Source organism: Labeo rohita, chromosome 2 (assembly GCF_022985175.1).
Source record: "Labeo rohita strain BAU-BD-2019 chromosome 2, IGBB_LRoh.1.0, whole genome shotgun sequence".
Lineage (NCBI taxonomy): Eukaryota > Metazoa > Chordata > Actinopteri > Cypriniformes > Cyprinidae > Labeo > Labeo rohita.
Genome location: NC_066870.1, coordinates 26,546,505 through 26,561,764, shown reverse-complemented (window position 1 = coordinate 26,561,764; position 15,260 = coordinate 26,546,505). Strand labels below are relative to the sequence as shown.

Below are 15,260 nucleotides of genomic sequence, written 5' to 3'. Positions count from 1 at the left end.
AATACACAGTGCACACACACATATGTAAACAAAAACTTTTAGTTTGGATGCAATTAATCGTGATTAATCATTAGAAAGCACTAAGTAAAACATTAACTGAATTAACTGAATTAAAACAAACTAAAATAATTCAAATACATTAAGATGCTGTAAATGTCAAATTTTATATTTTGCTTGGTTCATAAAATGTAGTAGAATTAAACATTCACAACACAACTTAGAATTCATCTACAAAAATCATACATAACAGCACCACAATCACATCACAAGTCGTCTCCTTAAGTGATTTTAAAAGTGTTACAGCTATAAAAATATTGTAAAATAGTTAAAAAAAGAGAAAAATGCTAACCATATTTTTATAAAAATAATATTAATCCAGAAATATATCAGATAATTGTGTGTAGAGTGGTGTTAGTTTAATTTGATATGTAACAGGAATAAAATTAGGCAAGTTAAGAATAAAGACAACATAAGTTTTGTAACATTTATTTAGATTTTTGAGAATTGCAGTTCTTTCATATAGGTGAGGTATGACAAGACCAATGAACTGTACATCTAAGGGAACGGTTAACAGGATAAATAATATTGATGAGCTGATTTAAGTGCTTGGGTGTTTGAGCAACCCCTGAGTGTTGTAACCGTTACATATTTTTGTCCAGCTTATCTGCACGCCCATTCTGTCTTTCTCATAATCTTTAAATTGGCCACATAATACCACACTAACATATAGCCAATGGCATGTGTCAAGAAAGCAAACTTATAACCAATTCCACAGCTGATCCTGTGAAAGTATACAATCTCTATGCATTTAAACCTGTTTGCATAAAAGAACCAAGTAAACATTTCCTCAAAAGCAATGACTGCAAACTTTAACCCACTTTTGAAGTATCCTCGGATTTAACATGATGTTCTTTAAATGTTAATACAGAGTATTAATTTTAAACAACGAAACAACATTCCTTTATTTTTTCAATATTCAAAGCAAATCAGGAATATTGTGACAATAGCACATCACACAGAGGAACCACCATAGGAATGATGGGAATTATTTAAATTGACATGGCAACACTGCTCCAAAATGCAGATCCATACAGTAACTATTAGAAGATAAAGGGAGAGAGAATTATTCTACTCAATTTCAAATGCAGTCTATGGGTCAAAGAATGATGTTATGAATATATAATAATCCTGCATCTGAAGTGTCTGCAGTTTGTTTTTGAAATGACTGAATCTAAGAGATCCATTTTGGTCACTGATTAGTTGTGAAATCACATAAATAGTATATGAGATATAGTGTGAGTATAAATGGACATTACACTGTGTATTAAAATACATCAATCTGATGGAAGCTATTTGTAGACCCTGACCATTCTTCTGAGATCTAAAATTAAAAGTAAACCAATTAAACCGTAAATACCTTTCCTGTCCATCTGAGCTCCGCTTATTTGTCTCTACTTATTCAGAACACAATCCACCACAATTACCTGTCAAATGTGCTTGAAGCGAAAGTGTAAAACCTTTACAAAATTCAAAAGTTTGATTTTCACCAAGCACACTGAGATATCAAGCTTCACTCACACTAAGAGCTGCTCTGCAGTGAGGACAGTGAACGGATTAGGGGTGAATATGAAAAGAACCTCTGTGGACAAGAACTACGGAGTAAAATTAATGTAGTGAACGTTCACAGTTTCAGTGCAGACACAGGAGCAAACTCCTTTAAAAGGGGAGCATGATCAACTGTGTCCAACTCAGGTTCAGATAATTAGCTCTAAATTGTTTTGTTTTCAAACATACATTAACTTGACCTCATTGAGATCACATGATTGAGCACTGCTCTGGTCCTGGGACTCCTTGCGCTCCAGAAAGGTGCAGAGATTCTGGGTCAAAATTCAAGCCAGGAGGCTGAAAATACAAGAGGTTGATTAATGACGTAAATATAACATAGCTAATATTTAAAAAAGAAAGAAAAAAAAAAGGAAAATACTCACTGCCTCTCCAGCAAGCTCTTTTGGAGGTTGACCCAAGTCTTGCAGCTGAGGGGTAAGACATTAAAACAAAAAAAAAATTAATAGTGCTGTTATTGAAAGACCATATTGAGTAATATTATTATTATTATTATTTTTTTTTTTTAAGTAAAAATGGTACAAGAAAAAATTAATTCATGCATTTTTAATTTAATACAAAAAATAAAAATCGACATAATCAGTAAACAGAATAAATGTTGCCTTTAATTTTTTTTTTCATTAACTTTAAAAATATACGCTTTCTACCTTCTGCATGAGTTCCAGAATGTTTTCAAAGGTGCTGTCTTTGTCTCCATCTTTCTCAAATTGGGTGCATATTTCTCCCATTATTTTGTACTGTTGCTCATACCGCGTGAACTGGTCTGTGGGAAGGGACTGCTTGTTGCTCTCCAACCATTCAGGGTACTAAATGCAAATTGCATTATATTAGTACATTTTTCCCCAAATATTAAATAAATTTGATTGGATGCAAGACTGCAAGATTTGAAAAGAAATGTTTAATTATTGTTGGGACCAGAACAGTAGGACAGTCATTAAGATGCTGTAAACAACTCACCTTCTCCGTTATCTCTTTAAGAGAAGGGTATAGAACTTCTTTGGATAAAAGGTTCTGCATGATAGACTGCATAATTGGGAGAATATTGCCATCTTCTCCTCCCTCTCCATTTTCATTCAGTCCCAGGTTCTCCAAGGTCTTTACCAAATCATCTCCAGCCAGTCCTGCATTCTGCATTTAGAGGTAAACTACGAATGTTCATCACATTTCTTTACACATGTTCTGACATACAGTAGTCAACATTTCAAGTGGATCAAAACCTTTCATTAAATTTGTCCTAAAACCAAAAGAATACCTGTTCTTGTCTTAGGACAACTTTGATGAACTTTTTTTGATCCACTTCAAATGTTGACTACTGTACATTACCATTTACATGTTTAGGTTAAGTAATCATTTTTTAAAGAAATTATTTCAAACTTTTATTCAACAAGGATGCTTTCAATTAATAAAAACTGAGAGTAAAGATTCACAACATGCTGTTCTTTTGCACTTTTTATTTGTGGGATTACCTGCAGGTTGTCTGCATTTTTCGCCAAACCACTAAGGGTTTCTTTAAGACAGGAGGTGAACTCTTGTTGTGAAGCTACATCTGTGCCTAAATTTAAAAACAAAAGGGTCAAAATAATTGGAAAATAGACTAATAACTGAACCATTTATAAACTGCTCCATTTCAGATCACTCACCTACTTTACCTGCTGCCTCAGACAGCTTATGAAAATGCTGTAGAAGCTCAGGTTCTTCTTGCGCTAACTCAGCCATGGCTTTCTCCCACTCCTCACGTGCTTGATTGGCCATCTCACCATCAAAGAGAGACTCGAAAAACTTACTGTCCTCCAGCAGAGGAGGCTGAGGGTGAAAAGAACAGAAAACAAATATTAACCAGCAGCAAAAAAAACTGAACCAACTTAGTGTCTAAAAAATGTGAAAAGATAATACAGTGTTATTCTGATCATTCATGGCTTGATTTTAAAATGAAAATGTGTTTATTACCTTCTCATCACTTGCCATTCCTGCACCAGGGGCAGTGGGGGCCTCAGGGGCTGTAGGAGGCACACTGGTCTTTTCAAAATCATCAAGAGCACCTGTAGTTGAGGAAACACTTACATTGGAGTACCAGTGGTATATGTATATATGTTTTGATAGTATATTATCATGTGACCGTTTTCTTCCAATCGCACGGCATGACTAGCAAAACTAGCTAGTGGTCCAGTGCAAACACACCATAAGCTCCGTTTAGACACAACTTGCGAGTTTTTATATGACTACAAAAAAAGACAAGAATGACTACCTCTAATTAATTAACTGGTGCACACCTAATGTTTTCACGTTACTAAACTTCAGTCACTGAGACACGCGTAAGCACCAGCCTGATAGCGTAGCAGTAACTGCGCTGTGACAAGAGTTTCCTAAACGCTAGTTCACTAAAGCGTAACATTAATAAAAAGATAAAACATTTACACATTATAACTTAATATTTTCATATTTAAGCCATCCTCAAACCTTACTGTCTAATAATTCGTCCAGTTCGCTGTCTGGAGCACCCTGATGTTCTGATGCTGACGCCATCTTGCTTCTCAATGACAAGAAATGCTGATTTGTCGCAAAATAGTGACGTCCGATAAAAACAGCTTTTATGTTTTTTGTTTTTTAATTTTTTGCCATTTATTAGAATGCAAACTAAATGTGACATTTTATAACAGTATGCTGCAAAATCACAAAAGCGTTCGCTTTCAACAATAATAACAATAATTTCAACAACAATAAAACAGAATAATCTTCATGGTTATTAGCGGTTTTCTTTTTTTTGTGTTTTTAAAGCCGTATTATTTTTAATTTTTAATTAATGTGTCTTACATCATACATACACACACACACACACACACACACACATACGTAAATAAATGATCTATCTATCTATCTATCTATCTATCTATCTATCTATCTATTTATCTATCTATTCATATATATATATATATATATATATATATATATATATATATATATATATATATATATATATATATATATATATATAAGTCAATTTCCCTTTACACGTCTTAATGGTTTATTTGTTTGGTACAGTGCCCCCTACTTGCTTACTCGTTAATTCGGTCACTTCCGCAGGTTTATAGTTTCGATTTAAAATCAAATCCGCTTTCATATCAGTGTTTACCACTGTTGAAGTTGACCTGGACCGACAGACTTTGACATAACCGCGATTTAAACATGTGTGTATAGATTTTCTCGAGCTCACGGAAATCGATTGAGGCAGAGTCATGGCTCTAACGAGAAGAGGTTTCAGAATTTTGATTAGGATTGCTTCACTAATTTTGATGGTGAGCTCTGACATCATCGTGCACTGCTTTGTTCTGGTCATAATTCTAATGCAATTGTTCTAATGACTTATATAATTACGTATTTGGTCTAAAGGGGGTTTTCTATGTCGATTTAAAACATTAGAACGTCTATGCTATATTAGCTTTGAGAATTCTATAAACTAAATTCCACTATTGTCTTATTTTTGTAATAGCTTTTAGGTAAACAAGGAAGCACACTAAAATTCTCTAGCATACATTCAGACAAAAGTCAGCTGAAAATGAAGTGTTCAACTGTGTTATCATAAGTTTTTTTTTTCATAAATGTCCCTGAGACATATTAATAAAGTAAAGTGTCACAACTAGCCCTTGTTTTTTAGTAACAATGACATGACTGCTGACACATGAGGCACATGACCAGAGGCAGCTGTTTTGGTTCCTCTAGTTTCATTCTCTCATTTCACTCTTTCATTCTCCATTTTTTAATTTTTTTACAGCTGGCAGGAATTACGGGACTGGGTGGTTCATACTTCCTGCACAAATACAAAACGTACGGTGTGTTCTTTAGCAGCTTGTATATAATTCTCCCTGCAAAGTTGGCTGTGGCTGGAGGAGTCATTCTCTTAATCAGTGGATGCACTGGCTGTTTGGTGTCTAACAAAAAACCTTCATGTGGACACGGATTGGTAAGATGAAAAAAAGTCTGTTTTTAAGCAAAAATACATAATTTAACTGTGGTGTGGTGTTCATATTTGAATATTTTTTGTCTTTCAGTTGGTGTATCTTCTTATTATTGTGTGGTGCATTGTTTGTACTACTGCTGCGTTGGCATATACTCATAAAGGGAAGGTAATTGAAATTTTATATTATTTGGCTATATACAGGTAAAGTGTGTTACACTGAAATGTACACTCTTTTTTAGATTGATGCAGACTTGGCTCCCCTTAAAGATGTGTTTCAGAACTACAGTAGTAACAGCCGAGATCCTGATACCAAAGCTGTGGATGCCCTTCAGCGTGAGGTATTTGCACAGAAATCTCTAGGATTTCTATGTGATTGGCAAAATCAAATCATTACACTTTTTTGTTACAGTTGCGGTGTTGTGGTCTTAAGAACTACACAGACTGGTTGGAAACACCCTGGTTTAATCAAAGTGGGAAATATGAAGTTCCTCTGAGCTGCTGCAACAAAACATTTCACTCATGCAATGGGACTTTAGACTCACCCCAGTTGCTCTATAATGAGGTACAGACACTTACAGTTGAGCTATCGTATTCATGAGATATTATATTAATATTTTCCTGCTTGATTTTACAGAAGGTTATACCATTCATTACAGTCAGCATGAAATGTAAATTCATCCTCTGTATTTTGTAAATTCATTATATTTATCTAATTTTGAATTATTTTGAATAATCTGTTACGTTTAGATGTATGTCACGTAAAATGAGTATTATGGGTTAGCTACATTACCAGTCAAAAGTTTTTGAACAGTAAGATTTTTAATTTTTTTTAAAAAAGTGTCTTCTGCTCACCAGTAAAATTTTGAAATATTTTTACTATTTCAAAATAACTGTTTGAATCATTTTTGTAAATAACGATTTGAATAATTTTTTAAATGTAACTTATTCCTGTGATTTCAAAGCTGAATTTAGCATTATTACTCCACATGGTCCTTCAGAAATCATTCTAATATTCTTATTTGCGGCTCAAAAAATGTTTATTATTATTATGTTGAAAAAAGCTGTATATCATTTTTTTCAGGTTTCTTTGATAAATATAAAGTTCAGAAGAACACATATTTTTTTCAAATAAATGCTGATCTTTGGATGTTTTTATTCATCAAAGAATCCTGAAAAAAGTGTACTTAACTGTTTTAAATAATAATAATAATAATAAAAATGTTTCTTGAACAGCAAATCAGCATATTACAATGATTTCTGAAGTATCATGTGACACTGACGACTGGAATAATTATGCAGAAAATTAAGCTTTGATCACAGGAATAAATTACATTTTGAAATATATTAAAAAAGAAAGCAGTTATTTAAAATAGTGAAAATATTTCACAATATTTTTGCTGTATTTTGGATCAAATAAATGCAGGCTTGGTGAACAGAAGAGACTCCTTTAAAAAACATTAAAAATCTTACTGTTCAAAAACTTTTGACAGGTATTGTAAAAGAAAATAATCGAATCTTGTATCTCAGACTGTAAAAACAAACAAGTAAACATCTTAACAGTTGTGTGATTACTATAAAATCAGTACAAACACATAATGGTTACAGATGTCTTTCAGCATATCTAAACTATGGAAACCTGGAATATTTTTAAAAATACTGCTAAATCAAGCTTAATTTTTTTTAAAGTCTCATAAAATAGGTTTGTATCCGAGTGCTTTGACCAAGAATCCACATTGTTTTTTTCTATTCTAGGGCTGTCAAATTAAACTTGAGAAGACATTGCTACTTTCAGTGGATGTCATCATTATCACATCTTTAGTGGTTCTCTTTTTACTGGTGAGCTCTGTGACTTGAATTATAATTCATTTATGCCCTGATCTTTTGCCAGATTTATAATGTCATCTTTGACCTTTCTGTCTTCAGATAATGTCTTGGATTATCGTGGCACAGCTAATGAGGCATCAACCCCCACAAGAGTATCGAATCCTGGACCAAGAATAAAAAAAAACCCTCATGGAATAAAAATCTTGTGACTTTTCTAATGAATGCTTGCACATTTATTTTTTAAATAAACAAAGATTTCATTGTGAATTACTCTGACATATCCAGTTAACGTCTTAAATGTATACAAACTATTGTGTCTCTTCACAATAACGTTATTTGTTGTTCTGTGAATATTTTATATGCACGCACAGTACGGGCGTTTTACTTTGCATAATAAAACTGATACAATCGAATGAAATATCTGGTTTTATTCTTAGCGACTGTTGATCTGAATGGATTATGAAAGTGGGAGGGGTCAAGACTTCCGCTTCCTCGGTCCGAGTTCCCTTGTGGCGTGTTTTTTGTGTCACGAGAGCGCAGCGCCAAACAGCCACGTTTTGCTAACGCTCCGCGTGCGTTCGTCCTACTACAGAATCAGAGAGACGTTGAAGTCGGTAAGTCGCCAGATGTACATTTAAACACTTGATTTTGTTATATTGAACGTGTTTAGTAGGATTTAGCAACGTTTATAAATCCATTCGACGTTCGAGGCCTGGCTTTATTTGGGTTAGGCCCCTTAGCGCAGCCAGCTCGAGTTTGAACTCGAGAGTTGTATGGGATTTACAGGGCGAGCCATCGCGAAAATATGGGGACGGTGTGTGGGAAACGAGGCCTCATGTTGTGTGCTAGTTTATTTTTCGACCTATTTTTGAATCGATGATTCTTTACAAGCGTGCTGCTGTGTAATGCCGCGAGGTTGTTGTTCTGTAGCTAAGATACGAAACCGTAACAATGGCGAGGTAATCCAGACAAGCATGACCGGAAGAGCGATGTCCTTCTGCGGGCTACTTGTAAATTTCACGCCCCCACGACTAGGCAGAATTACAACGATCTTTTATTCTTTCTTTTTTTTCCAACAGCCTACGAACGCTTGAATAGTGTAGTCAGTGTTTATGGCGTAGCACGTTACATTTTGATACGTTTGGTAAGCTCAACCGCGCTTTTTGTGGTATGAAGGCAGACATTTTGCCGCGAATGAATGAAATTCGTGAAATGTGTGAAATTATACGGAAATGTCCCTTAAACAGTAGCTCTTCGACCTGTATGCTATCAATTAGTGGTAACATTGTTGCACTACATTTTTTTTTTAAAAGTAAGGCTTTTAGTAAGAGTTAAATCGTCCATTTTGTAAAAAATGTGGGTTTTTTTTAGTCATTATTATTTGTGCAGGCGGAAATAGTTTCTCAGAATTAAATTTTATGGCATGGTGATTTGTGTTTAAAAAGATAATTAAAAATTAAACATTTTTCATCTTTGGATGAGCTCTTATGAATAGTGCAGTACAGGAAATTTTGCTTTCAAACTCTAAACTCCACATGCAGTATTTTAATGTTTTTCTTTTTAATTTCCCCAATTTCTTAATTACTAAAATTAAAGATGTTTATTCAAAAATGGAGTATGAAGAAATGTAACCAGTACATCACCTATATAATAACAGATTTTCTGAAGGCAGGACAGACTCAAAGTGAGGTGCTAAAAATACACGCTGATGCTACACCACTCTTAATGGCCGATGGTTGTTATTCTTTTTTTCCACAGGTTATATCAGAAGGTGGCTCATCTTATCTTTTTGCCCTTCTTTTATTTTAGTTTATTTATTTTACTCTGAACCCCCCCAAACCTTGCCTTCCCTACTTACCCCTTCTCGTCAGCGTGTATTTTTATTACCTTATTTTGTTTTTGGTATCTTCAGAGTCGGGATCTGTGACTGCTCTTCATGGCAATCAGAAGGGGACACGTTAGATACTTAAAAGTGAGTAGAATTTGCGTCCATCAGGGACTGAATGTGGATTTTAAACCATTTATATTTCGTTATACACAATCTGTAATTTGGCGTTAGTAGTGTTTAGTGCTTGTAGGCTGTTTTCGTCCAAGTAGTGCTGTAGCCTGTGTTATAAGCAAGGCATACTTAACGTTTAATGCTCTCATCCGAGGTAGGCTTTTAACTAGACGCACTAGACATCTTATTAGGTGTTGCATAAAGTCAGCTGAAGGTATTTGACCTGGCAAAAGCTTCTGATCCGATAGAGAGTGACCTGAATTGTCTGTGAGCGATTCGGAGCACTTTATCAAAATCTCCAATGTTGGGTTGTAGGAGGGTCTGTAATAATGCTTGTTTGTTTCAGCCTTGAAGGTTGACTGGCTACCCGTTTGAAATACACACAATAAGACCTCTCTTCTTACATGAATGGGACGCACTGTCCGATATCAGAATAATCAGAGTCACCATAGTGATCATTTTCTTCATCTTTGCCTAAAATGCATTGATGGGGTGCTGTTATACATCCAAGGGCTTTTTTTTTTTTTTTTTTTTACGTATCCTATCATAATTTTTTGTTTCAAATAAATCAGTCTTGTGCAGTTTCAGCTAGACTCCAGTGGAGGCAGTGTTGATCATAGCATGTGAAATAAAAGCAGTACAGTGAGTCCCCTCGGCAGTTTTGTCTTTTTGCTCACATTTGTTACCCTGGTATATGTTGTTGTCCCTCATAGTTAGTTTTTGTGGTATATCGGCCTTTTTTACAGACTGGATTGTAAGATTTTGTAGGTTACATATTAATAAATATGCTCTGAAAGGGAATAATATTGTCCCTGTTCCTGGTTGAAGATATTTAATTATGGATGTGGAGGAGTGATGTTTTTGTTTATTTGTGTCATGTAAAGTGGGAATGTGGAATTAATTTTATTAATGTAAATTAATAAAATATCTGTTTTCTGTGTAATCACTGATGCATTTGTAAGAAGAACTGTCTTGCAGATGCTTGTAGTCAAATTATTTAATAAAATATAAAACCTGTAATTCACAAATTAGCCATAAAACAGTGTTTTTTGTTTTTCTTTGATTTATAAAAAAAATTAATTGGACATTACATTATTAATGAAAAGCCTTCATTTAAGTATTAGAATATTAATGTAATCTCCCACAAATGAATAGCTATGTTTTTAATTTAATTTTCTATAATTGCATGTTTGTCATTCTGTTACTGACATGCCAGCTTTATTGAAAAGCGAGATTTAGGCAAGAAAACTGTCAGGCGTCAAGAGCAAGTAATGAGTAAAATTATTTACAGCATTTTCCCAGTTTTAAAATGAGTTGCAATTAAATAATCCAATGAAATGTTAGTTTCTGCTTTCTTTGTGTATAACCCTTACTAACCTGTTTTTATTCTTTCCAGGACGTCTATGACATGTCGAACGGTTACGAAGATCACATGGCCGATGAGGCTAAAGATGCCCAAACCAACCTCATCATCAACTACTTGCCTCAGAATATGAGCCAAGATGAGCTGCGGAGTCTCTTCAGCAGCATTGGGGAGGTGGAGTCTGCTAAACTTATTCGGGACAAAGTAGCAGGCAAGTATTTACATTGCTTTCAAATCATGCAAAAAAAATTGTTGAGAGGAAGATCTGAGAAAATGTTTTGTGTTCGTTGGTTTAGAGATGCAGTGTCTTTATTTGCAGGGTTTGCCTATAGCCGTGATGTCACATAAAAAAAGTTTTTAAAAGATTTGCGACTTCAGACGCACTTGTTTCTTTACAATTGTGTAGCCTTCGTTTCAGTGTTTACGAAAAAAAAAAATAGTTTAAGTTTCTTTTCTCAGGGCTTTCCCACATGTGTAAGTCAATGTGGATTTGTTTGTTTGGTGGCATTAACTTTTTTTCCAAGTAGTTTAACATTTGATACTAGGATGTTTTTTTCCTTTGTATTTGGAACGTTTCAACTTTTTTTTTTGTTTTGTTTGTTTTATTGTTTTCCTTTTTTTTTTTCTCTAGGCCACAGTTTAGGGTACGGATTTGTTAACTATCTTAACCCTAGTGATGCAGAAAGAGCAATCAGTACTCTCAATGGACTGAGACTACAGTCTAAAACTATCAAGGTAATGTGACAAAAGGTGCTCCTGTGTAAAGTTAAATGTGTCTTTGATTCAGACCGCCGGTTTTGAGACCGAGGCAGCGAGAAGTAAAGTTGTTCAATTGCTCAGACCTGATGGAGTTTTAGTTTTAGTTGTGGCCTTTTTATCAGGCTTTTCAATATTTAGTTTTATCAATTTTTTAAAATTTTTATTTTATTATCTATGTTTTTTTTTACGGGTTGATTTTAATGCAGTTTGAATTCTATAGAATTTTTTTTTTTTTTTTAATATTTTATAGTTCTATAAAATAGTTTAATTTTTTGTAAGGAAAAAACATAGTAAAAAATAAAATAATTCCTTATTTTAAAAACAAAACAGTTTTAAAATTTCAAAATGGAAAAAAAAAAAAAAAAGTTTGTTACTAAATTTTTTTACATTTAGTTTTTTAATTGATTCCCCTCCGGGGAGGTGATTCTTCAAGATCTGATCCTGATCTTTGTTCTTCCTGACAGGTGTCATATGCCAGGCCAAGCTCTGACACCATAAAGGATGCCAACCTTTACATCAGCGGGCTGCCTAAAACGATGACGCAGAAGGACATTGAAGAAATGTTTGGTCGTTACGGCAGAATAATCAACTCCCGTGTCCTTGTCGACCAAGGGTCAGGTTAGTAGATGAGCATAGTTGCGTCTGTCATGCTATCATTGTCCTAGTATGCATTTAAGTGCTTACAATTTATCCTTATTGCAGGACTCTCCCGTGGTGTGGCTTTCATTCGATTTGACAAGAGAGCAGAGGCAGAGGATGCAATTAAGGACTTGAACGGGCAGAAGCCACCAGGCGCTGTAGAGGCAATCACTGTAAAGTTTGCTGCCACTCCCAACCAAGCGAAAAACTCGCAAATTATTCCACCGATTTACCACACACAGCCTCGCCGCTTTGGGGGGGCCCGTCCACCACCAGGCCCAGAGATTCAGGTGAATGAAGTCAGAGATTTGTTGCCACATCTCTCATAAGATTAGTTCACTTCAAGAATAAAAAAATTAATTTACTCACCCCCATGTCATCTAAGATGTTTAATGGTGCCCAACAGGTTGAAGGTCCAAATTGCTGTTTCAATGCATCTTCAACGTGCTCTACATGATCCTAGCCAAGTAATAAGCATCTTGTCTAGCGAAATGATCGGAAATGTGAAAACCGAAATGTGAAAATAAAATGGATTTCAAATTTTGTGGTAATAAAAATAGATTTAAGTGAACAGTAGCCTTTAAAATGACTTAAAATGCATATATAATAGCAATGAGGCAATAATTAGTTCAGATAAAGTATCAAAAGCAAGTAATCATTGAACAACACTGTTAAAATACATAATGTATTATAAACAATAGAGCTAATGTATATTATGCCTTATAACAAATGACTGCAGAGGGTGCCAACAGCCTGACGTTTGTTTACACCTTACTGTGCAATCTAATCCTTGTTTAATATTGACCAAACATTTAATTCAAATGTCTGCTTCATCTTTAATATATAGACAGAAAGCTACAGTCTCTGAAATTTCTTGAATATGTAGACATCAAAAGACGCATGTGCAAATAATTAAACTCGTATATTTAACCTGCATTTAATTTTTTCCTGCTTTCATTTAATTGAATTATAGCATTTGTGAATTCACAGTTTTGCTTAATTATGATTTTTAAATGGGTTTAATTAATCATGCAGCCTTGGAAAAGTCTATTAATGCGTTTCATGGAGTCTCGTCTGTGAAATGTGCCACTTCTGGTATTTTGCCGGTTAATTAATATAAATCAATATAAAATCAAATACTCGAATAGAATCTAAAAATCGCAACATCCGTGCTTTGTAAAGACTGGGTCGGTACTTCCGCCTACGTCACATTTCCGCGATTACATAATGTGTTTTTGATTAACTACCTTTACCTATAATGTGAGTGTTTAATGTTGCCTTTGGCATTGTTGATGTACTGTTTCCTATTTAATACTGTACAGCCGCCTTGTCACAATTCTGTATTGTTAAAGGCGGTATATAAATAAAGGTGACTTGACTTGACTTGAAGTCAAGCTACTGTGAGGTGAGTGTTTGTGGTTACAGTATATCCATTTTTGTTTCTTAGAAAATGACAGCTCGTTTTGCTAGTTAAGACCCTTATTCCTTGTTTGGGATCATGTAGAGCCCTTTGAAGCTGCATTGAAACTGCATTTTGGACCTTCAACCCGCTGACCCCCATTGAAGTCCACTATATGGAGAAAAATCCTGGAATGTTCTTTCAGTTTTTAAAACCTTTTGCACATCTAATAAACTAAAAGAGGTGATTTTCTGTCTTCAGGTTCTCTCCAATGAGTGTGGACCACATGAGTGGCATGTCTGGTGTTAACATGCCTGGGAACTCCTCATCAGGCTGGTGTATTTTTGTCTACAACCTGGGCCAGGATGCAGATGAAGGCATCCTGTGGCAGATGTTTGGGCCCTTCGGCGCCGTCACAAATGTCAAAGTGATCCGCGACTTCAACACCAACAAGTGCAAAGGATTTGGGTTTGTTACCATGACAAACTATGAAGAGGCAGCCATGGCTATCGCCAGCCTCAACGGCTACCGCCTCGGGGACAAGATTTTACAAGTGTCGTTCAAAACGAGCAAGTCGCACAAGTAGAAAGCAGGGTTGCTAGGAAAATGAAGGAGAGGGGTGTTGTCTGTGCAGTTTTGAAAAAGAAAACGTATTTTTAGTGTAATCAAGTCTTCGCAAATGTTCATGTTTAGACATCTCGTTTTTGTTTCTTTTAAGATTCAAGCTGTTGGATGCTTCAAATGCAAGTGTTTTAGGCGTTCTGGTTTATCCCAATATTTGACCAATTTCGCATTTGATAAAAATTTTTGTCTCTGATGTTAGCCTGATATTGTCGCTATGTGCCATATGTGGTCGGACAACTCATTCACCTGATGCTGGATTTAAAACTCAGATTTTTTTTGTCTTTTTGTCAGTATCTTCATCCTACATAGTTCTTCAGTATTTACGATGCCTTAATTTGATGTCATTTTTCTCTTTGCCCTCAATAATGTAGCACTTTTTGCTTTTGCAGGAAGCTCATGATCCATCTCTCAACAGTTAATTTGTTTATTGAAATCTGAGTTTTAAATGCAGCATGCTGAGGTAATGATAAAGAAAGCAGAGTGTCTATAAATAGCCTGTGTTCAGTGAGGGGAAAATCTTTAACTGACTTGTTAACTTTTTGTAAGGGACCCTCTGAATAGACTGAGAAATAAGAAGGACCAAAGACATATATGGAAGGTTTAGTTTCCCCCAGCCAGAGGTGCAGGTCGCACACCCCTAAGCATATTCCAAAAAGATTTGGACAACTGAATACTAGGTACTGAGAATTTATGTAAAAAATGTAATCACATTTGAGCATCCGCATCCTGTGTTTATGGTTTGCGTTTTCTTTTTTTTGTTTCTCTAGGCTTAAACATACTTTAAGTTTAGTTTGGTTATTTGAAAATAGATATCCAGTACTAATGCATATGCTTTTTAAGACTGCCTTGTGATATTTGTGTTTTGTTCTTTTCTTTTTTGCTTTTGTGTTTCCTTTGAAATCTTTTTTGTTTCACATGGCATTTACAATCATTAAATTTTATTTTGTTTTGCTCCACGTTTTTTGTTTCTTTATTTTCTCTTTTAATAAGTTCTTTAATTTGTCCATTTATAGTTGCAGTGCATTATAAATCAACACAAGACTATTTCCATATTTACAAAATCTGGTTTTAATGA

General features: G+C 34.8%; 3 protein-coding genes across 3 annotated transcripts; 2 read left to right on the top strand and 1 right to left on the bottom strand.

Annotated features, from left to right (window-relative positions):
- Nucleotides 1–470: 470 nt before the first annotated feature.
- pex19 (peroxisomal biogenesis factor 19) lies at nt 471–4,166 on the bottom strand. The gene is made up of 8 exons (XM_051095235.1): nt 4,086–4,166; nt 3,571–3,662; nt 3,264–3,426; nt 3,090–3,175; nt 2,581–2,751; nt 2,271–2,429; nt 1,989–2,033; nt 471–1,902 (listed from the first exon to the last, which is right to left on the bottom strand). The coding sequence occupies exons 1-8, from the start codon at nt 4,144–4,146 to the stop codon at nt 1,816–1,818; spliced, it is 864 nt and encodes a 287-aa protein (XP_050951192.1). The 5' UTR covers nt 4,147–4,166; the 3' UTR covers nt 471–1,815.
- A 522-nt stretch (nt 4,167–4,688) lies between these two features.
- tspan37 (tetraspanin 37) lies at nt 4,689–7,810 on the top strand. Its single transcript, XM_051125044.1, has 7 exons — nt 4,689–4,916; nt 5,393–5,581; nt 5,670–5,744; nt 5,818–5,916; nt 5,988–6,140; nt 7,331–7,414; nt 7,502–7,810. The coding sequence occupies exons 1-7, from the start codon at nt 4,857–4,859 to the stop codon at nt 7,577–7,579; spliced, it is 738 nt and encodes a 245-aa protein (XP_050981001.1). The 5' UTR covers nt 4,689–4,856; the 3' UTR covers nt 7,580–7,810.
- Nucleotides 7,811–7,884: 74 nt separating this feature from the next.
- Nucleotides 7,885–15,141, top strand: elavl1a (ELAV like RNA binding protein 1a). Its single transcript, XM_051130597.1, is given in 7 exon segments — nt 7,885–8,016; nt 10,798–10,975; nt 11,396–11,499; nt 11,988–12,141; nt 12,226–12,416; nt 12,418–12,452; nt 13,823–15,141. Coding segments are annotated over 6 exon segments (975 nt in total). The 5' UTR covers nt 7,885–8,016; nt 10,798–10,809; the 3' UTR covers nt 14,148–15,141.
- The last annotated feature ends 119 nt before the right edge of the window (nt 15,142–15,260 follow it).

What these genes read in the sequence shown, in the direction of transcription:
- pex19 (XM_051095235.1), bottom strand. Translation starts at nt 4,146, where the DNA reads ATGGCGTCAGCATCAGAACATCAGGGTGCTCCAGACAGCGAACTGGAC. An exon ending in TTAAAGAGATAACGGAGAAG is followed by an intron (nt 2,430 to 2,580) that starts GTGAGTTGTTTA and finishes ATTTGCATTTAG; the next exon opens with TACCCTGAATGGTTGGAGAG. An exon ending in AAGAGCTTGCTGGAGAGGCA is followed by an intron (nt 1,903 to 1,988) that starts GTGAGTATTTTC and finishes TTGTATTTTCAG; the next exon opens with CCTCCTGGCTTGAATTTTGA.
- tspan37 (XM_051125044.1), top strand. Translation starts at nt 4,857, where the DNA reads ATGGCTCTAACGAGAAGAGGTTTCAGAATTTTGATTAGGATTGCTTCA. An exon ending in CTTCATGTGGACACGGATTG is followed by an intron (nt 5,582 to 5,669) that starts GTAAGATGAAAA and finishes TTTGTCTTTCAG; the next exon opens with TTGGTGTATCTTCTTATTAT. An exon ending in CATATACTCATAAAGGGAAG is followed by an intron (nt 5,745 to 5,817) that starts GTAATTGAAATT and finishes ACTCTTTTTTAG; the next exon opens with ATTGATGCAGACTTGGCTCC.